This window comes from Carcharhinus amblyrhynchos, chromosome 32 (assembly GCF_965287045.1).
Source record: "Carcharhinus amblyrhynchos chromosome 32, sCarAmb.v2.hapA, whole genome shotgun sequence".
Lineage (NCBI taxonomy): Eukaryota > Metazoa > Chordata > Chondrichthyes > Carcharhiniformes > Carcharhinidae > Carcharhinus > Carcharhinus amblyrhynchos.
Window position 1 is genome coordinate 20,009,998 of NC_137355.1, and position 21,668 is coordinate 20,031,665.

At 45.2% G+C, this 21,668-nt stretch overlaps 1 protein-coding gene across 1 annotated transcript in view; it reads right to left on the reverse strand.

Annotated features, from left to right (window-relative positions):
• Nucleotides 1-18: 18 nt before the first annotated feature.
• Nucleotides 19-21,668, reverse strand: part of vps33b (VPS33B late endosome and lysosome associated) — a 42,539-nt gene continuing 20,889 nt past the window's right edge. The window contains exons 13-23 of the mRNA XM_080216039.1: nucleotides 21,167-21,257; nucleotides 18,809-18,883; nucleotides 17,284-17,348; nucleotides 14,720-14,774; nucleotides 11,810-11,856; nucleotides 9,299-9,431; nucleotides 7,908-7,981; nucleotides 6,004-6,105; nucleotides 5,082-5,157; nucleotides 4,501-4,617; nucleotides 19-3,518 (exon numbers count right to left, since the gene is read on the reverse strand). Coding sequence (XP_080072165.1) covers nucleotides 3,445-3,518; nucleotides 4,501-4,617; nucleotides 5,082-5,157; nucleotides 6,004-6,105; nucleotides 7,908-7,981; nucleotides 9,299-9,431; nucleotides 11,810-11,856; nucleotides 14,720-14,774; nucleotides 17,284-17,348; nucleotides 18,809-18,883; nucleotides 21,167-21,257 — 909 coding nt within the window. The 3' untranslated portion in view covers nucleotides 19-3,444. The remainder of the gene's footprint in view (nucleotides 3,519-4,500; nucleotides 4,618-5,081; nucleotides 5,158-6,003; nucleotides 6,106-7,907; nucleotides 7,982-9,298; nucleotides 9,432-11,809; nucleotides 11,857-14,719; nucleotides 14,775-17,283; nucleotides 17,349-18,808; nucleotides 18,884-21,166; nucleotides 21,258-21,668) is intronic.

Consider the following 21,668-nt stretch of genomic DNA (forward strand, 5'->3'; position numbering starts at 1 on the left):
TACGCATTAAATGCATTTTTTAATAAATTTATTACACATTATATACATAAGCGCAGTTAAGCAGTTCAGTGCACAACACAGACTCTCAGTTCCAGGGCTAACAGTATATCACCAGGTTAAAGTCCAACAGGTTTATCTGGAATCACGAGCTTTCGGAGTGCTGCTCCTTCATGAGGTGAATGACTGCAGTGGTATCCGCACTCATCTGATGAAGGACCAGTGCTCCAAAAGCTCGTGATTCCAAATAAACCTGTTGGACTTTAACCTGGTGTTGTGAGACTTTTTACTATGCCCACCCCAGTCCCACGCCGGCATCTCCACATCATAACAGCTTAAGTGTACCGGTGAAATTTCACATCTATGGAAACTGAAACTTTCGAATTTCACCAATAATAAAATGCTGGTCATGCTTAAATCACATCTTAATGTAAGTGGCAATAGTCCAATTCAAAAAGTTTATCATTTTGATATTGAAATTAAATGAAGTAGCAACCATTTTACCAGATTGAAGTAAATTGGGCAGTTTGAAACGGAGGAATGTAAAAGAAAAAAAATCTATATAGAATCATAGAAACCCTTCAATGCAGAAAGAGGCCATCTGGACCATCGAGTCTGCACCGACCACAATCCCACCCAGGCCCTACACATTTACCTGCTAATCCCTCTAACCTACACATCTCAGGACACTAAGGGGCAATTTAGCACAGCCAATCAACCTAACCCTCACATCTTTGGGCTGTGGGAGGAAACCGGTGCACCCGGAGGAAACCCATGCAGACACAAGGGGAACATACAAACTCCGCACAGGCGGTGACCCAAGCCAGGAATCGACCCAGGTCCCTGGAGCTGTGAAACAGCAGTGCTAACCACTGTGCCACCTTGCCACCCAATTATAACCACGGAAGCAGAGAAATTAAGTTAGAAAGAGTTGCTTCAGTTGAACAGTACTGGTGAGATGGAAGAAGTCATCTTTTCTGATGTGTTGTTATTTCTGACACTGTCTATTTTTTAATTCCAAGGTCATCTTTTATAGTTGGTATGAGGAGGGAAAAAACCAGCACATTTTTAGAAATAAATAATATACAATATCTGTTTGTATCAGGGAGAATATGATTTCATGTATTTATGTATTTGGAGATTTTAAATCAGTAGCTCATATTCATAAAAATCATTCTTTCTGCTTGGTATGGCTCCTGCTGTGCCCAAGACCATAAGGAACTACAAAGGATCGTGAATGTAGCCCAATCCATCACTCAAATCAGCCTCCCATTCATTGACGCTGTCTACGCTTCCTACTGTCTCGGCAAAGCAGCCAGCATAATTAAGGACCCCACACACTCCAGACATTCTCTCTTCCACCTTCTTCCTTAGGGAAAAAGATACAAAGTCTGAAGTCACGAACCAACTGACTCAAGAACAGCCTCTTCCCTGCTGCTGTCAGACTTTTGAATGGACTTGCCTCACATTAAGTTGATCTTTCTCTACACCCTAGCTATGACTGCAACACCACGCTCTGCACCCTCTCCTTTCCTTCTCTATGAACGGTATGTTTTGTTGAATAGCACACAAGAAACAATATTTTTCACTGTATGCTAATACATGTGACAATAATAAATCAAATCAAAATCATAACTATACAAAAGATCAGAGTAACAACGCACTTAATGGGGAAATCATTGGGAAATTCAAAAGCATCTGCTTTGGAATGGTTCACTATGATACTGAAAGCCAGGTTCCATGCTCAGTCTGTCTTGAGTGGTTTGATTACAGTTAGTACAATAGTTGAAGGGGTTCCAATTTGGTCTCCAGCACACTAGGGTCCCAGGAAGGAAAAATCAGTCAGGGCTCCTGATCTATGTCTAGTTGATCTTGCTGTAAAAAATGTTGGTGCAGACTCTATTAATTCCTCCCCTTGCTATCACCTTGACCTGGGAGGCTTGAGTGCCTTAGGGATCCCGAGAACTATGTCGGCTCTTGGTAGATCTAACTAAGCCAGACAGGTCTCAGGAGAAAGATCCAACAAAGAGCAAACTGGTTCTCCAGGTGCGGGGTTGGGTGTGTGGCCACCTATCCCACCTGTAAAAATAGCATCAAGTTACAGAAACTGCCTCATGTCCCTCAAGGGAAGTAGAGCATAAGGAAGTAAGACCATTAATTAGGCTTTGCTGTAAACTTTCCGATTTAACCCCCTACCCCACACATCACCATATTCGAATATCTTTTGTAAGAGGTCCCCACATCAACTGATTGAAGTACGAGGAGTCAGAAGTCAGTGGCTTCAGGTGAGCAGGAAAGGAAAATAGGGAAATAAAAGATGCTTTCACTGAATACTTTAATCCATGGGATCTATTAAATAAATGTATTCCCTTAAATACAATGTATGCACCACAGATATTTACAGAGATTTCATATCTTTTCAGGGTGGAATACTTCCAGCCCTACAGATCATGCAGTTTTGGCATAAAATAAAACTGAATTAAAATAGCCCACCAAATTCACAGGGCAGCAGTTTAGCTCCTGTACAGAAATCAGAACATTTTCTCTCAATAATGAACATTGCAAATCATCTTCTTCAATTCTTAATCTACACCTTATTTCAAAAGACAAGGCCCCATGCCTCATTTGAGATGCTCGATCAGAAAAGCAAGCGACCCAATGCAAAATATTAACTTATTTCTGTTAGCATTCTTCGTTTTCCCATTTCATCTCTGCACACCTTCACTCCTCAAATTTAACATCTGACAATTCCTCCGCAAACATAATTTTGGTTCTCCGAATCCACTCCCATTCGGAAATCTGTGAGGTCTCACTGATAAAGCAGTGAACACTGTTCGCATTCTTGGCTGTTCCGAGGGGCTGGCAATGGGGGGGGGGCGGAATTAGTGCGGAATCCCCAATTGCCTCTGTCATTATCTCATTGCCATTTGTGGGATCTTGCTATGCACAGCTGCACCTGTCTAAGAAGGGACGATATTTACATGAAGGTACTCTGCTAGCTGTGGAGCACTCTGAGGATGCGAAAGAAGCTGCACAAGTCTTCCTTTCTCCAAAAACCATTCCATTCAAGAGTAAATCCAGTTCTCTTGGGTTTCAGCTGAGGCAAATATGTTGTATATTCTTTACTACTGCCTCTCCAGCTGGAATCCATCCTGACTTCCCCCAAATAAAAGTTATATCCAGGCAAATTCCTCTGCCTCGAGGGGGGGATTTCAACAGGTCCAATTCACAAATCACATCTGCACGCTGCTCAGTGCCTCAAAAAAATATTGGCCACAGTTGGATTTTAAATCTCCAAAAATGAGGTCTCTGCAGATATCAGTGACCTCTTGCTCTTTTGTTTTCAGGCTCCAGTCAGTTAGTTTACAGTGAGGTGGATACAAGTCCCTGGGTTCGATTTGATTCCACTCCAGCTCTCTTTTGGGACTGTTAACTATGGAAGCTTTTTCATGATTCTAGCAGAGATTCCAGCATGCGAAAGCTGTTTGTGATCGCCGTGGTAACAAATACAAACTTGTACCCTGTGAGAACGATAAAGAGAGAGAAAGAATTGTAGTCAAAGCAAACCTTTACTTGTCAAGCAACTGTGTGAAATTCCATTTTTTTTAATTTATTTGTGGGACATGGGTGTCGCTGGCTGGGCCAACATTTATTGCCCATCCCTAGTTGTCCTCAGAGGGCAGTTGAGAATCAACCACATTGCTGTGGCTCTGGAGTCACATGTAGACCAGACCAGGGGCAGTAGGACGGCACGGTGACACAGTGCTTAGCACTGCTGCCTCACAGTGCAAGGGACCCGGGTTCGATTCGCAGCTTGGGTCATTGTCTGTGGAGTTTGCACATTCTCCCTGTGTCTGCGTGGATTTCCTCCGGGTGCTCCGGTTTCCTCCCGCAGTACAAAAATGCGTGGGTTAGGTGAATTGGCCATGCTAAACTGCCCCTTAATGTCAGGGGGTCTGGCTAGGGTAAACGCATGGAGTTATGGGGCTAGGGCCTGGGTAGGACTGTGGATAGTGCAGACTCAATGGGCCGAATGGCCTACTTCTGCACTGTAGGGATTCTATGATTCAATTCAATGACCAGGTAGGGACACAGATTTCCTTCCCTAAAGCACATTTGTGAATCAGGTATGTTTTTCAATCGACAATGGTTTCATGGTCTTCAGCAGATTCTTAACTCCAGATTTGTTTTTAAATCAAATTCAAATTACACCATCTGCCATGGTGGGATTCGAACCCATGTCCCACCAGAACACTGGCTGAGTTTCTGGATTATTAGTAATAATCGCCATAATAACACAAGTCCATCACCTCTCTCCTATTAGGATAAAATAAAACATGGGACAGTTTTGTTTCTTCACTCTTCCCTTGTCCAGGGATAGTGATCACAGAATGATACAGAACAGAAAGAGGCCATGTGGCCCATTATACCCGTGCCAGCCTTTTGAATGGAAAAGACTGAGGAGAGGCTTGTGCGCTTACAGATGCAGGTAATGACTGTTACCTTTCTCTTTGCCCAGGAACCTCAATGCTGCAATTTCTGAGAACGTGCAGCCTCCGAGAAATACCACAAGAATGACTCTCTGTGCACTGTCACATTGTCCCGCATCTGTGGATCTTTCTGGAAACAAAAACACATGGGCAACACTTCAGACACAGAACAGCAACCCCTTGGGATTAGGTGATAAGATGTTGAAGTTATGAAGTGCTTTTTTTCTCATCACCCCCTGCTCCATCTCCAGCCTACACTATCTCAGATATTTAACAGTTCCACTTGCAAGTATCTCGCCCAATTGATCGATTCTTTGTGCATGAGGTAGCAGGTTACTCTCTCGCTGCAAGGAGGCAATTCTGTCCTCACCAAACATCCAGTCAAACAGTCATCCCTCGGCTACATGAGGGCTTACCAAGAGGCTGCAGAGCTTTCAATGTCCATGTATTTGTGCTGCAGCAGCCTTAGCATCTTTAGAATGAGGATGAGACCAGAATGTGAGGGAATTAGAAGCAAACGCAAAGACTTAGCGCACTTTGGAGACAGCACCACCTTGTAATCAAATTACACATCGTAGCAATTAAAAAACTTACCAACAGTGATAAATTCATTATTGTTTAGTAACCGAGACACCTCTTCCATTCCTGTCCAACCATCACGGTCCAGCACCTATTGGATCACAAAGAGACATCACACTGAACATGGGGCAGAGAGAGAGAAAAAGTGCACAACCTGTGTTCATATAGCGTCTGTAACAGCAAAAACACCAAAGCAGGCACTGCCCGCCCCCAGCGATCGGGGACAGGCAGCACCGCGCCGCCCCCAGCGATCGGGGACAGGCAGCACCGCGCCGCCCCCAGCGATCGGGGACAGGCAGCACCGCGCCGCCCCCAGCGATCGGGGACAGGCAGCACCGCGCCGCCCCCAGCGATCGGGGACAGGCAGCACCGCGCCGCCCCCAGCGATCGGGGACAGGCAGCACCGCGCCGCCCCCAGCGATCGGGGACAGGCAGCACCGCGCCGCCCCCAGCGATCGGGGACAGGCAGCACCGCGCCGCCCCCAGCGATCGGGGACAGGCAGCACCGCGCCGCCCCCAGCGATCGGGGACAGGCAGCACCGCGCCGCCCCCAGCGATCAGGGACAGGCGGCACCGCCCGCCCTCAGCGATCGGGCGTCTTAGTAGTGTGCATTGAGTCTGTTTTGGAACGCTAGTGCTTTTCACTGGCAATGACCAGCAACGTGATGTCACTAATGAAAGGTTTTCCTTACTTCACATGCTTGCTAATTAGTCAAAATTGGGAAAATATATTTGCACCCCACAAACTAAACCAACTTATTCCACACCTAGCAAAGAAATTAATTTAAAATTTTCAAAATAAGTAGCTTATTGAGAGTTTAAGTAAACAGTACAACAGTTCGATTTAACCCTCCACCACATAACAAACATTTTTATTTACCCTGTTGTACGGATGAGTGGATTGCCTTGTGTGTGTTAGGGACTACACAGAACTCACCTGTTCTATAATCTTGCAGCTCAGTGGGATATATGCACCACTGAATACATAGGCCATGTCCCGTGGCACCTTCAGATCATACTCTTCCTCAGTGCGGGGAATCTGGAAAGGGACAGGAGATGTTGAATGTGATGGTACAGGAGACACAACAATAAGTGAAGAGGGCACTCAGCAGAGCACATGCCTCTGCCACACTCTGTTCACTCAATGTTATTACAATCATGCAACTCTCCCTCAAGCTTTTTCCCAGCCTGATCGACACTCTGGAACTACCTAGCCGAAAGAAACATATTTTAATTAAGAACTTCCAATTCACTGAGGCGGCTTCAGGTCAAATCCCGACCAACAATTTGCTCTGAAAACTCTGCTCACTTTTTGACAGCTGTGACAAATCCACTACAGCAACATCGACAATTCACAATATTGTAAGTCAAACAACCCACAACATGCTAATAAAACTCAATTTGCTTTATCTCCCAGTGTTAACAAGTCTTTGGAAAAAAAAATCTCCCAGTTTCGGATCCGCATCCTTGCCAAAAGCAAGTTCTTCCTCGGGCCACACTGGTTCAACTCCATGCATTAGATTTTTGAGATGTACTGTTTACAGACAAACAGAGGCAAAAACATGACTTCTGCCCACTTTCAGTAGCAGAGATAATCATGGACTAGTACAACACACACAGGCTATTTGGCCAAATGAGGCTGCAACATAACTGACACAAAAATAAGTAAAATATTGCAGATCCTGGAACGTGGAACAAGAGCAAACAATGCAGGAAAAACTCAGCTATTCCAGCAGCATCTGTAGGGATCAATCTGCAGATGCTGCAGGACCTGCTGAGTTCCATAACATAAAAACATCGACGATAGGAACAGGAGGAGGCTACTCAGCCCTTCCAGCCTGCTCCACCATTCATCGCCATCATGGCTCAACGTCCAACTCGACAGCCTAATTTTGCTTCTCCCCATAACCTTTGATCCCATTCACCCCAAGTGCTATAAAGTTTATTTACTAGTCACAAGTAGGCTTACATTGATACTGCAAGGAAGTTACTGTGAAAATCCCCTAGTCGCCGCGCTCCAGTACCTGTTTGGGTACACTGAGGGAGAATTTAGCAGGGCCAATTCACCTAATGTGCACATTTGGAATGTGGGTGGAAACCAGGGCACCCAGAGGAAACCCACACAGACACGGGGAGAATGTGCAAACTCCACACATTGACCCAAGCCAGTAATTGAACCCAGGTCCCAGCGCTGTGAGGCAGCAGTGCTAACCACTGTGCCGCCCCACTACTTCCTCTGGTAATGAATTCCATAGGCTCACCACTCACTGGGTGAAGAAATGTCTCCTCACCTCCGTCCTAACTAGTCTACCCTGAATCCTCAGACTGTGACCCCTGGTTCTGGATTTCCCCCACCATCGGGAACATCCTCCCTGCATCTACCCTGTCTAGTCCTGTTAGAATTTTATAAGTCTCTATGAGATCCCTCCTCATTTGTCTGAACTCCAGCGAAAACAATCCTAACCTAGTCAATCTCTCCTCATACATTATTCCCGCCATCCCCGGAAGCAGCCTTTGCTGCTTTTCCCTTGAGAGCAAGAACATCCTTCCTCAGAAAAGGAGAACAAAACTGCACTCATCTGTATAGCTGCAACAACACATCCCTGCTCCTGTACTCGAAACCTCTCGCAATGAAGGCCAAAATACCATTTCCTTTTTTTACTGCCTGCTGCACCTGCATGCTTATCTTGAGTGACTAATGCACAAAGATAGTCACTTCCCTCTCTCAACTGACACAGTTCCACAACAAATAGGGCATTTATCTCGTGAAACATCAGGGGAGCTTCGGCTCTTTATTAAAGATGTTGTCCAGTTCTGTGTATTGTTTCTTCCAGTGCTTACCAGATTCAGCCGTTTGCTCAAAGCTCGGAAATGGCTTTTCCTGGCCAAAGATGAAAAGGCATCGGTCAACTTCCCTGAAAATAAATAATTCATTTACGGTAATAATGTAAAACCACCAGAGAGGTAAACTAGCAATATACGTGCAGTGGAAACGGGCACAGAGGAGCACAGTTTTGGAGCTGCAGCCTACACTACCACAAACTACAAGGAGAGTTGTCATGAGCTGGTACCATACACAGCTTAGCAGCCAGCATCAGTGAGACAGAACTTCACAACCAAGGAGACAGAAGACTAGGGAATGCATCAAGAATGAAAGATGGTGAATTATTACATCACGAATCAGCGCAGACAAGTCCAACCCTAACCTCACCCAATATCCGAGCACATACATTCGACAAAAGTAGAAAGTTGCATTTTACAACTACAGAACATTCCAAAATATTTTGCCACTTTTAAAGCATGCTTGAAGTTTAGTTCTGTTTTAGTGAAGGCTACAGTCAGGATAGGTACAGCAACATGATAAAGATATGATAATCTGTTTACTAATGTTGATTGAGGGATAATATTAATCAGGGGCAATAAGGAGAACTGCTCTACTCATGGGATCTTTTAACTCGACCTGAGCAGACAGGGCTCAGTTTAATGTCTCATCCAAAAGCACCTAGGTTATGTACTCAACTTTTGATTTATAGGGAAAAGTGCTACCAACAGCCTCATGATAAGAAGGGAGGCAATAAGCCGAGTGGTATTATCGCTAGACTATTATTTCAGAAACTCAGCTAATGTTCTGGGGACCTGGGTTCGAATCCTGTCACGGCAGGTGGTGGAATTTGAATTCAACAAAAAAAAATCTGGAATTAAGAATTTACTGATGACCATGAAACCATTGTCAGAATCTGGTTGACTAATGTCCCTTTAGGGAAGGAAATCTGCCGTCCTTATCTGGTCTGGCCTACATGTGACTCCAGAGCAATAGCAATGTGGTTGACTCTCAACTGCCCTCCAAGGGCAATAAGGGATGGGCAATAAGTGCTGGCCAGCCAGTGAAGCCCATGTCCCACGAATGAATAAAAAAGGAATCTTTTGTGCTGTAACTCATCTACCTCCACCCAGCTAAGGTTAGACAATCCAACACAGTTAAGGTAACAGATAGGTCAGTACCACAGTAGGCAACGTGTTCACCAAATTAAATCATCAGGAAAACATTTTCTTTTAATGATGGGGGAAAGAAACCGTTGATGTGATTAAAATAGTTCCGTTTTTGACCACTGTTTTGTACATATGGTGCAAATTAAGTTCCTATAATTTCCTAACGTATATCAATAAATTAGTCTCCTACAATCTCCCAGCGTCTAGCATTTCATCACATTGGGCTTCCAGTGTCACCTCACCGACTGCTTTGTCTGTCACGAGTTTCCCCATGGTGCTCTCCACCGCAGTCAGAGTCTCTCCTGGCTGCTGCTCTGTCAATAATCCAATTTGTTTCAGATTGGCAAATGTCAGGATATGATCATAACCGTAACTCTGGAGGAGAATAAATGTGAACAGGCTTACAGATCAGGACAGTGTACACTGCTAGAGAGTGCAAAACAAAAACTGGTCTGTTCATTACCATTGCAGTAAAGGTAAACTCAACACCCCTTGCAAGCTTTAATGGGAAACAGCTCAAGTACAGTCAGATATTAATTATATCAAAGAATCCCTACAGTGCAGAAGGAGGCAATTTAACCCATCGAGTCTGCACCGACAATAATCCCACCCAGACCCTAGCCCCATAATCCATTTATTTACCCTGCTAATCCCCCTGAAAGTAAGGGGCAATTTAGCATGTTCAATCAACTTAGCCTGCACACTTTTGGATCTTACATCGGTCGTTTTATCTGACACGGTGACACAGTGGTTAGCACTGCTGCCTCTCAGCGCCAGGGACCCGGATTCAATTACCATCTTGAGTCACTGTCTGTGCGTAGTCTGCACATTTCCCTGGGTCTGCGTGGCTGCTCCAGTTTCCTCCCATAGTCTGAAAGATGTGCGCTTTACGTGGATTGGCCATGCTAAATTGACCCTTAGTGTCGGGGGATTATCTAGAGTAAATATATGGAATTACAGAGATAGGGTCTGGGTGGGATTGTTGTCAGTGCAGGCTCTATGGGCCGAATGGCCTCCTTCTGCACTGTAGGGATTCTATGGTGTCAACAGAAGCAAATATCCCACAATCGTGAAGAGTCCTGGTCATGGGTGTGGTCCTGGGCTCCTGGACGTGGAAAGGATGTTTCCACCAGTAGGAAAAACTAGAACCAGAGGGCACAACCTCAGGCTAAAGGGACAATCCTTTAAAACAGAGATGAGGAGGAATTTCTTCAGCCAGAGAGTGGTGAATCTGTGGAACTCTTTGCCACAGAAGGCTGTGGAGGCCAGGTCACTGAATGTCTTTAAGACAGAGATAGATAGCTTTTTGATTACTAAGGGGATGAGGGTTATGGGGAAAAGGCAGGAGAATGGAGGTGAGAAAAAAAAATCAGCCCTGATTGAGTAGCAGAGCTGACTCAATGGGCCGAGTGGCCTAATTCTGTTCCTATATCTTATGGTCTTATATTCCTTACTCATAGACAAGCCCCAAATTCAGGAACAGCAAAACCAATAATCTCATTCTATTAAGAAAAGACAAGCTGGCCAGAATCCAGGTGATCTGACATTTACATCATGTTGGGTTGATCAATAATGCATAGTGACTGAGGTCGGCTGTGGAGTAAATATCACTGCTTGCTTCAATCACATTAAGCCTGGATTGTGTGTCAGATCACATTGTCAATTTCATAGTTGGGTAGACAATGTATCGATCAATCAGACACTCTGGGTGTGGGTGTCAATTTCATCCTTTGTTTAATGTGTCCATTAGCCATGGGTAAATGAGTGGGCAGGCCTGCAGAATGAGGACAGCCATGAGAATAACACTAAGTTCTACAGAATGTGCTTCTGGTAATTGTGATTTAAGCACAATGACATCACCTTCAACAAATTGTACTGTAGCTCTGACGCCTCCAGAAGAAACATGGAAAATAGGAGCTGGCCATTTGGCCCTTCTCCTGCATTCAATATGGTCATGGCTGGTCCTCTATCGTAACATCACACTCCAACATTCTCTCCATTCCCCATGTCGCCTTTAAGCCTCGATCTCTATTTACCTTCTTAAATATATTCAGTGATTTGGTCTCCGCAGCCTATTGTGGTAGAGAATTCCATAGGTTCACCACCCTTCGAACAAAGGGATCCCTCCTCATCTAAATGGCCAACCCTGCATCCTTAGTCATGACCCCTTGTTCTAGAAGCCCTCCCCCAGCCACAGGAAGCAACATTCCTGCATCCAGTCTTTCCAGCCCCATCAGACTGAGGTGGACATTTCCCCCATCTTCATCAATGCAGGAAAGACAAACGTGTTGTAGTGCTTGGATGGCCAGTGGGCTAAACAACACTTCTTCCCGACCTCTTCCACCACTTTCCTTTTCTCTCCTCTCCTCTCCTTTCTGGACACAAAGCTCTCCACCCACAATCTCTCCAGCCTTACCTCCCAATAATCCATGTCTTTTGTAAGGACCTTCTTAACCCACTGAGGAAAGGTAGAGTTACAATTTGCAGCTTCTAAACAGTGTCCTGGGTAACATTCCTCCCTCAATTCAGAACATCAAATATGGCTCAGTGCTAGTACTCTTAGTTCTGGGTCCGAATGTTGTGGGTTGAAGAAGGTCCACTCCAGTGATGAGCAATAATGCAGGCTGATGTTCCACCTACAGGACCGCCGACCTGCCACTCGCCCGCATTGGCTCAATGTTGGCAACATCCCAAGAACAAAAACTTAGCCAAACAGCTCAGACTCCCAGTCAGTGACATCTTTCTTTGCCTACCTGCAGATACTGACTTTTCAAAGCGCGATAATCCTTAGAAATCAGACCTGAGGAGAAAAAACAGGAAATACAAACACACAAAATAACGATAAGAAAAATGGCAAATGCTGAAAATCTGAAATAAAGACAAAGTCTGGCACTACAAAGACATGTCAGCTTCTGAAACGAGAAAAGATGGGGGAATATTTCAGATAAAATCCTTCGTTAGGAAAACGATTCATCTCCTTGCAGCAGAGAAACTTATGGAGAGATTAACAGAGGTGTCCAAGTAAGATTGGGTTTTCATAGAATCCCCACAGTGCAAATAGGGGCCATTCGGCCCATTGAGTCTGCACCGACAACAATCCCAGCCAGGCCCTATCCCTGTAACCTCACATATTTACCCCGTAATCCCTCTAATCTACAAATCCTGGGACATTAGGAGCAATTTAGCGTGCCCAATGAACCTAACCCACACATCTTTGGACTGTGGGAAGAAACGCAGACATGGGGAGAATGTGCAAACTCCACACAGACAGTGACCCAAGCCGGGAATCAAACCAGGTCCCTAGCGCTGTGAGGCAGCAGTGCTAAACACTGTGCCACCATGCCGCCTTTAGTGAATAGGGAAAACCCAGTTTCTACAACAGGAGGGCAGGGGGAGGTGAAGACTAACCAGTTTTATATACGAATCAGAATGAAAGTTAGAAGAAATATTTTTACACGGTGAATCATATCTAGAACGCACTGCCTGAAATGATGGTGGACAAAAGGGAACTGAATAAATGCTTGAAAGGGAAATATCTGCAGGGCTATGGGGGGGAAAGAGTGCCACAAAGTTCATAACTATTGCAATGAGCTAGCACAGACACATTGGGCAGAATGGTCCTCTGCTGTACTGTATCATACAATAATTAGAACATGATTTCCAGCTGAAAGATTCATATGCCCTGGCACAGGCTGCAGCAATTTCTGTTTCTGTGTTCAATGATTTTTCATTACTATGCTAATATTTTCTCCAATTTTCTTCCTCTCCTGTAGATGCTAGCTCCCTCGCAGGGGTACACTTTCAAAAGTGGTGGTTGTACCTAGTGTGACGACTAGGGGAATTTCACAGTAACTTCATTGCATTGATAATGTAAGCCTTACTTGTGACTAATAAATAAACTTTACTTTTTACCTCGGTTCCTCACTCGTGTAGCCATGTGGGAGTTACAACATTGATTGCTGGTGAGGTGTGCAACAGTGAAGAACATCACAGTCAAGCAAAGAATCCCTATAGTGCAGAAGGAAGCCATTCGGCCCTTTGAATCTGTCCCGACTCTCCGACAGAGCATCCCACCCGGCCTTATCCCTGTAACTCCATGTATTTGCCCCACTAATCCCTCTAACCTGCACATCTTTGGACTGTGGGAGAAAACCGGAGCACCCAGAGGAAATACACACAGACATGGGGAGAATGTGCAGATTCCACACAGACTGTGACCCAACCCGGGAATCGAATCCGGGTCCCTGACGCTGTGAAGCAGCAGTGCTAACCACTGTGCCATCATGCTGCCCGTAAGATGTACTCCACAACAGGTGTCCACACTGGTCCATTTGTGTAGTCCAGATACGGGAATCTTGCCTCACTTTGTCCTTCTGTATCCCAAGGGGTTGCAGAGAATCTGAGTAGCCCGCTACGACTAAAGCTAGCAGCCACCTATTCTGTACGAGAAGGCGATTTTACCTTTACGTCAGTGCAAGGTAAGCATTTCAACTCCAGCACTATCCTGTCCTAGGCCATCAAATAGACTGACAGGCCAATCTATAACATGACTATGTTTGGTGCCTAAGTAATATATAGCTTTCATCGTGTCATTATGCAAAAGAGAATATCACCCTCGAGAGAGCAAAACAGGTGACTCCAAGTATCACAAATCTAGCTTACGCTAAGTTAATCTTCTTTGGAAATGAGGTGACTTCAAGGTGCCATCATTTGAAGTTTCCAATATTAGAGAGGATATAATGCAGGCTAATTATTCACAATGGCTAAGGGCTAAAATACCAGAGGAGAAAGGAAAGAAAGGGGAAGCCATGCAAAACTCGTTTTCTCAAACAAATGCTAATATCACTGTGGGATAAATTACCAGGGAAGGAATGGTTTCAAGGGATAATTTTTGTGTCACTTAAAACTCACATATTTGATCAGAGCCTATAGTTTAATGATCAAACAATCACAGAATCGCAACTGTGCAGAAGGAGGCCATTCAGCCCATCAAGTCTGCACAGCCCCACCTAGGCCCTATCCCAATAACCCAATGCATTTACCCTAGCTAGTCCCCTTGACACTAAGAGGCAATTTATCATGGTCAGCCACCCAACAGCACAGTGGTTGGCACTGCTGTCTCACAGGTGACAGAGTTCCAGGTTCAATTCCAACCTTGGGCACTGTCTGTGTTGAGTTTGCATGTTTTCCCCATGTCTGTGTGTGCTCCCTCTGGGTGCTCGAGTTTCCTCCTGCAGTTCAATGATGCAGGTTAGGTTGACTGGCTGTGCTAAATTGACCTTAGTGTTAGGGGGTTTAGCAGGGTAAATAGGTGGGGTTAAGGGAATAGCGCCTGGGTGGGATTGTGGTTTGTGAAGATTCAACAGGCCAAATGGCCTCCTTCTGGACTGCAGCGATTCAATGATTTCTATGATTTCTAACCCACACATCTTTGGAGTGTGGGAGAAAACCAGAGCACCCGGAGGAAACCCACACAGACACAGGGAGAATGTGCAGACTCTGCACAGACAGTGACCGAAGCTGGGAATCGAACCCGGGTCCCTGGCGCTGTGAGGCAACAGCGCTAACCACTGTGCTGCCTCCATGATAAATAATTTTTAAAGTTCAGACTGATGTGTTTGCAAGTCAAGGAATTATTTAGGCTGCAAAGACTTCAGACTCACCGCTTTCTGTCAGTGAAAGGAGACACATCAACCGAAGACTCTCAAGTGGAGAAATCTGAAAGACGAAAACGAGTCAGGAATAAAGAGGATTTGTGCAGGAAAGACTGCCTGGTAAGTTTGGAAATATAAAACACTCAGGACATTTTCTTTTCCTTGCCTCCCCAACCAAAAAACACATTCACTAACTTGCCCTCCAGTATCTCATCATGGTGACATGGAAACATAGGAGCAGAAGGAGGCCATTTGGCCCCTCAAGCCTGTGCCACCATTCATCACAATCATGGCTGATTGTCCAACTCAATAGCCTAATCCTGCTTTCTCCTCATAACCTTTGATCCCATTTGCCCCAAGTGCTGTATCCAATCACCTCTTGAATACATTCAATGTTTTGGCATCAACTACTTCCTGTAGTAATGAATTCCACAGGCTCACCACTCTCTGGGTGAAAAAGTGTCTCCTCATCGCCGTCCTGAATAGTCTACCCCAAATCCTCAGACTGTGACGCCAAGTTCTGGACTCCCCCATCATTGGATACATCCTCCCTGCAATTACCCTGTCCAGTCCTGTTAGAATTTTATAAGTTTCTCTGAGATCCCCCCCTCCATTCATCTGAATTCCCGTGATTGTTCTGCATGAAGAGTGAGTGCAGGAGCATCCAGCTGCTTGTGGGGTGATCACAGCCAGATTCAGGCCTCTCCCAGTGAGATCACAGCCAGATTCAGGCCTCTCCCAGTGAGATCGCAGCCAGATTCAGGCCTCTCCCAGTGAGATCAGAGCCAGATTCAAGCCTCTCCCAGTGAGATCACAGCCAGATTCAGGCCTCTCCCAGTGAGATCAGAGCCAGATTCAAGCCTCTCCCAGTGAGATCACAGCCAGATTCAAGCCTCTCCCAGTGAGATCACAGCCAGATTCAAGCCTCTCCCAGTGAGACCACAGCCAGATTCAGGCCTCTCCCAGTGAGATCAGAGCCAGATTCAGGCCTCTCCCAGTGAGATCAGAGCCAGATTCAGGCCTCTCCCAGTGAGATCACAGCCAGATTCAGGCCTCTCCCAGTGAGATCACAGCCAGATTCAGGCCTCTCCCAGTGTATACACAATGGTACATCCAGTAGTTATTATAGGTTAACAATCAGGAATGGGAATCATAGAATCCCTAATGTGCAGAAGAGGCCATTCAGTCCATCAAGCCTGCACCAACTCTCTGACGGGGCATCTTACCCAGGCCCTCTCCCCCACCCTGTACCTGCAACAAAGAATCATAGAATCTCTACAGTACAGAAGGAGGCCTATTGGCCCATTGAGCCTGCACCAACATTAATTCCATCCAGATCCTATCCCTGTAACCCCATGTTTTTCCCTTGCTAATCCCCCTGACACTAAAAGGACAATTTAGCACAGCTAATCTACCACACATTTCCCATAGCTAATCCATCAAACCTAGATATCTTGAGGCAATTTAGCATGGCCAATCCACCTCACCTGCACATCTTTGGACTGTGGGAGGAAACCGGGGCACCCGGAGGAAACCCAAGGGGAGAATGTGCAAACTCCACACAGACAGCCAGTCAAGGCTAGAATTAAACTCGGGACCCTGAAGCTGTGAAGCAGTAATGTTAATCACTGTGTCACCCCAGGCTGATTTCCCTTCTCCCTTGAGATCCATTGTGGAGAAGCCCACCACCTATCCCAGTAATTCAGAATTAAATTTGGGACCTCGGTGGCCTGCTTAGTTCATTGAAACACTACTTTTACTAACATAGCATTCCTGAGGCTGTGATATTGTATAGAAGATTGTTCCCAGAGCATGCTCTGCAGGAACAATAATTACAGATTGTCCATAAAATAAGTCTTAAAGCCATTTTACTGTGCGGAATAACCACGTCTGTAAGCTTCTGTGAATGAATTCACCAGCTCTGTACTGGTGCTTTTCTAGAATAGCGTGCATAACAACTATTACAATTTCTCATAATTTCTCATAATACCCCTACAGTGCAAAAGGAGGCTGCCTCGCTAAATATATTTAAGACGCGGGTAGATAGGTTTTTGATAGGCAAGGGGATTAAGGGTTATGGGGAGAAGGTGGAAAAGTGGAACTGAGCCACGACAGATCAGCCACGATCTTATTGAATGGCGAGGCAGGCTCGAAGGGCTAGATGGCCTACTCCTGCTCCTATTTCTTATGTTCTTATGCCATTCGGCCCATCAAGTCTGCACCAACTACAATCCCACTCAGGCACTATCCCCATAACACCATGGGTTCACCCTAGCTAGTCTGCTTATCACTAAGGCACAATTTAGCATGGTCAATGCACCTAACGCACACATCTTTGTGGGAGGAAACCAGAGCACCCGAGGAAACCCACGCAGACACAGGGAGAACATGCAGACTCCACACAGACAGTGACCCAAGTCAGGAATCAAATGCAGATCTCTGGCATGGAGAGACAGGAGTACTAACCACTGTGCCACCGTGCCACAGTTGAAAGTACAGAGGTATGTCAATCCCAATATCTCCTGTTCAGGGTGACCGAGGGATTGAAAGCCACATTCACTGGTGCCACATACCTGTCGGTTAACATGCTCCTCAATACAGCTAGTGCTCTCTCTGATCTCAAATCCCTCCAATAGTGCTGTGGAGGAAAAAATGAGTCCATAAGAACAACACCATACAAAGAAAACACAAAGGAATGTCAGAATATTGGTAAATGGATGAAAGGCGAGTTGGCTTTTGGAACATTCCTTCAAGAAGATACCTGCAAGAGGTACAAGTCTCTGTAACAGGGCCTTTATGTTGCCTGGTATGGAGGGAAGGTCCTATGAGAAGAGACTGAGGGATTTGAGGTTGTTTTCGATAGAAAGAAGGCGGCTAAGAGGAGACCTTATTGAAACATATAAGATGATTAGAGGTTTAGATAGGGTGGACAGTGATAGCCTTTTTCCTCGGATGGAGAAAGCTAGCACGAGGGGACATAGCTTTAAATTAAGGGGTGGTAGTTATTGGACGGATGTCAGATGTAGGTTCTTTACCCAGAGGGTGGTGAGGGAATGGAATGCCCTGCCTGCTGCAGTTGTAGATGCGCCAAGTTTGGGGGCGTTTAAGAGGTCCGTGGATAGGTTTATGGATGGAAAGGGATTGGTTTAGGTTAGGGGGTCATTGCTTTTTTCTTAATTGGTCGGCGCAACATCGAGTGCTGAAGGGCCTGTTCTGCGCTGTAATGTTCTATGTTTACTGCCTACCGAGCTGCCAGATCTTACTTGATGAAATGGAACATTTCTGGCATCAGACGTGTCTCTCCTGTGATACATTTCTCATTTTGTTATTGAAATTTTTAAAACCTATCAATTTCAGACATAAGGAAATACCTGCAACTGTCCTAATTGGTGTGTTTCTAAATCCCAATTTTTCCCTTTACACCAAGGATAAGACTTATCACTTCAATAGGGTGACATCTGACCCCCTTCTCAGTCAGAGTTTCCATCACTATGTGTAGAAATGAAGATTCACCATATTGTCTCCTCAAACACATTCTTCCTTAGAAACACCAAACTGCAGAATTCCTCACCTTCCACTTGAAATTGGAAGTGGCTCAAAACACTTACTCTGTACTCTCTAATTATCATCATAGAATCTGTACATTGCAGGAGTCGTCCATTTGGCTGATCGGGTCTGCACCGACCACAATTCTACCCAGAGCCCATCCCGTAACCCCAAATATTTACCCTGCTAATCCCCTGACACCAAGGTCAATTTAGCATGGCCAATTAAGCTAACCTGCATATCACTGGAATGAAAGGGGAAACCGGAGCACTCGGCGAAAACCTACACAGGCACGGGGAGAATGAGCAAACTCCACACAGACAGTGGCCTGAGACTGGAATCAAACCCAGGGCCCTGGCACTGTGAGGCAGCAGTGCTAACCACTGTGCCACCAGAGTACTACTCCCTCAAGTGACTCACTTCCCTCCTTTTTTGCCACCCTCTTCTTGCTTTGTAGACCCTTCCACTTGAGCTAGATTCCATCACTCACAACAAAATAATGAGAGGGAGCTGGCCACGCAGAGGCTGGGATTCTGTGTGAGTCTCACCTACCATGTTCAGACTTTAGCAGCTCCTGAAAATCCTGTTTTGTTTTCTTTTTCATAATTGACTCACATGCTCCAATGTCTAAAAGAACAAATGGTAAAGTATTAATCACTAATATTCTACACAATTTCCTTGTCTAGAATGATAGAATCAAAGGACACAGTAAGTTCAAAACCAGCAGAGAGGATATTTTAATCTACGAGTGAGTGGTTAATCTATGGGACAGATTCCCCTGGGAGACAGTGGCAGAGTTTATATTGATTCATTCAAATGCCAGTTAATTAGATGGGCACAGTAAGAAGTCTCACAACACCAGGTTAAAGTCCCACAGGTTTATTTGGAATCACGTGTTTTCGGAGTGTTGCCCCTTCATCAGGTGAGTAAAGGGTTTAATAAAAAAAAACTTTATTACTCCAAACTTGAAGCCTCACTCTGGGCCGAAGCTCACCACAATTCCCAACAGGTTCTTATTTATAGTGGGTCAGCTGACTGTCACATCATTCTGTAATTGGTTCTATGGTTTACTGAGTCAGCTGACTCTTACAGTTTGTTACCATTGGTCACATTACATCCAATACGAAGTTGTCGTTGGTTACACATTCTAACACATCAGCATTCAGCTAACACTGTCCTCCCCTATGCATTTTCTGGTAGGGGTTACTGGTCAGTGACATGGAGGAAGAAACCTTGGCTGATTCCTGAGTTAGAGCAGCTGGTTATGCCACCATAAGCTGATCCAGCACTGACTCAGGATTAACCAAGTGATACTTGGGAATTTAATCACTCAGTAGTCAAACAGCCGGAGTTAAATACAGAAAGTCCTAGATGAAAAGAATACTATTATCCAATAGTTCTACCATCCTGAGAGGCAATGTGGTACAACGATAATGGAGTTATTGATTAATCAAAGCATTCAATCTCAATCAATTAGTCTACAGTAGACTGAGATACGGAGTGAAGAATCTATAAATTCAATGTCACTCATCCTTCCATGCCACTCTATGTTTACCATGTCTTACAATTATTAATAACTTACTCTGACATTTCCAGATTATGCAGTTGATTCTTGGGTAATACCCAAAAATGAACGGCATCAGGTGACATTAACTTAATCTCTGTTCCCCTTCGTTGAAGGGTCAGTTAAAAGTGAGGGGTGGGAGGTTTAGGGGAGGAATTGAGGAAAAACCTTTTTTCACCCTGAGAGCAGCGAGGATCTGATATGCGCTGCCTGGGAGGGTGGTGAAGGGGGTGGAGGGTGGGGGGGAATGCCCCACATTCTTTAAAAAGTACCTGGATAAGTACTTGGTGTGTCATAACATTCAGGGATATGGGCCAAGTGCTGGCAAGTGGGATTAGGTGGGCAGGTTAAGGCCTTTCATGCATTGGTGCAGACTCGGTGGGCACTGTCGTATTCTGTCATTCTATCTCCTAGGAAAATGTGTTGTGGGTTCAATACAAATGAAGGAGCCATGGTTAAAGGAGGGATTTGTGTTTACATTGTGATTTATCAAGTCTCTCCAGCATCCCCTACAGCTTCATATAATGCAGGTCACTTTGAAAGCACTTTGAAATGCTACCAGGACTTGATGGATTGAGTTATAAGGAGAGGCTGAATAGACTGGGACTTTTTCCTCTGGAGCGTAGGAAGCTGAGGGGTGACCTTATAGCGATCTATAAAATAATGAGGGGCACAGAACAGCCAGATAGTAAATATCTTTCCCCAAAGGTAGGGGAGTCTAAAACTAGAGGGCATAGGTTTAAGGTGAGAGGGGAGAGATACAGAAATGTCCAGACAGGCAATTTTTTCACACAGAGGGTGACGAGTGTCTGGAACAAGCTGCCAGAGGTAGTAATAGAAGTGGGTACAATTTTATCTTTTAAAAAGCCTTTAGACAGTTACATGGGTACGATGGGTATGGGGGATATGGACCAAATGTGGGCAATTCTGGTTAGTTTAGGGGCTTAAAAAAAAAGGGTGGCATGGACAAGTTGGGCCGAAGGGCCTGTTTCCATGCTGTGAACCTCTATGACTCTATGAAACTTGGTGACTGTTAGCATGTGGGAAACGGCAACCATTTTGCGCACAGCAAAATCACACCAACAGAAATGTCTAGGAGATGGCGGGAACTCCCCCGCTCTTTTTCAAACAGTGCTGTCAGACAGGGCAGATGGGGTTTCAGCTCAACACCTCACCTCTGAGCATGCAACATTCCCACAGTGAATCCATGAAGCGACAATCCAGATTTTGTGCTCCAAAACAATAAAGTAGAACCCACAACCTTCTGACTCAGACACGAGTGGCAGCAATAGTTAATCACCGGTTTTCCTGTACGTAACTCCAGGCTAGGTGTCTCGGGTACTTACGAAGACTTAGTAATCGATGCTCTTGTTTCAAGTTCTTTAACTCCTGAGATACAAAATCCTTCATCTGTTTAATGTCCATCCCTTGGCGTTTCTGTGTGGAGTAAAGAGTCACTCAGATCCTTGTCTATGTCAAATAAGGTAAAAGCAAAATACTGCGGATGCTGGAATCTGAAACAAAAACAGAAACTGCTGGGAAAGTCTCAGCAGGTCTGACAGCACCCGTGGAGAGAGAACAGAGTCAATGTATCACGCCTGGATGACCCTTCATCAGAACTAATCCTTGTCTATGTCTCTTTATTCTCCTTTTCATCTCCTCTTATGGGCAACACGGTGGTTAGCACTGCTGCTCACAGCGCCAGGGACCCAGGTTCGATTCCCAGCTTGGGTCACTGTCTGTGTGGAGTCTGCACGTTCTCCCCGTGTCTGCATGGGTTTCCTCCAGATGCTCCAGTTTCCTCCCATAGTCCTGTACGAATGCGCAGGTTAGGTGGATTGGTCATGA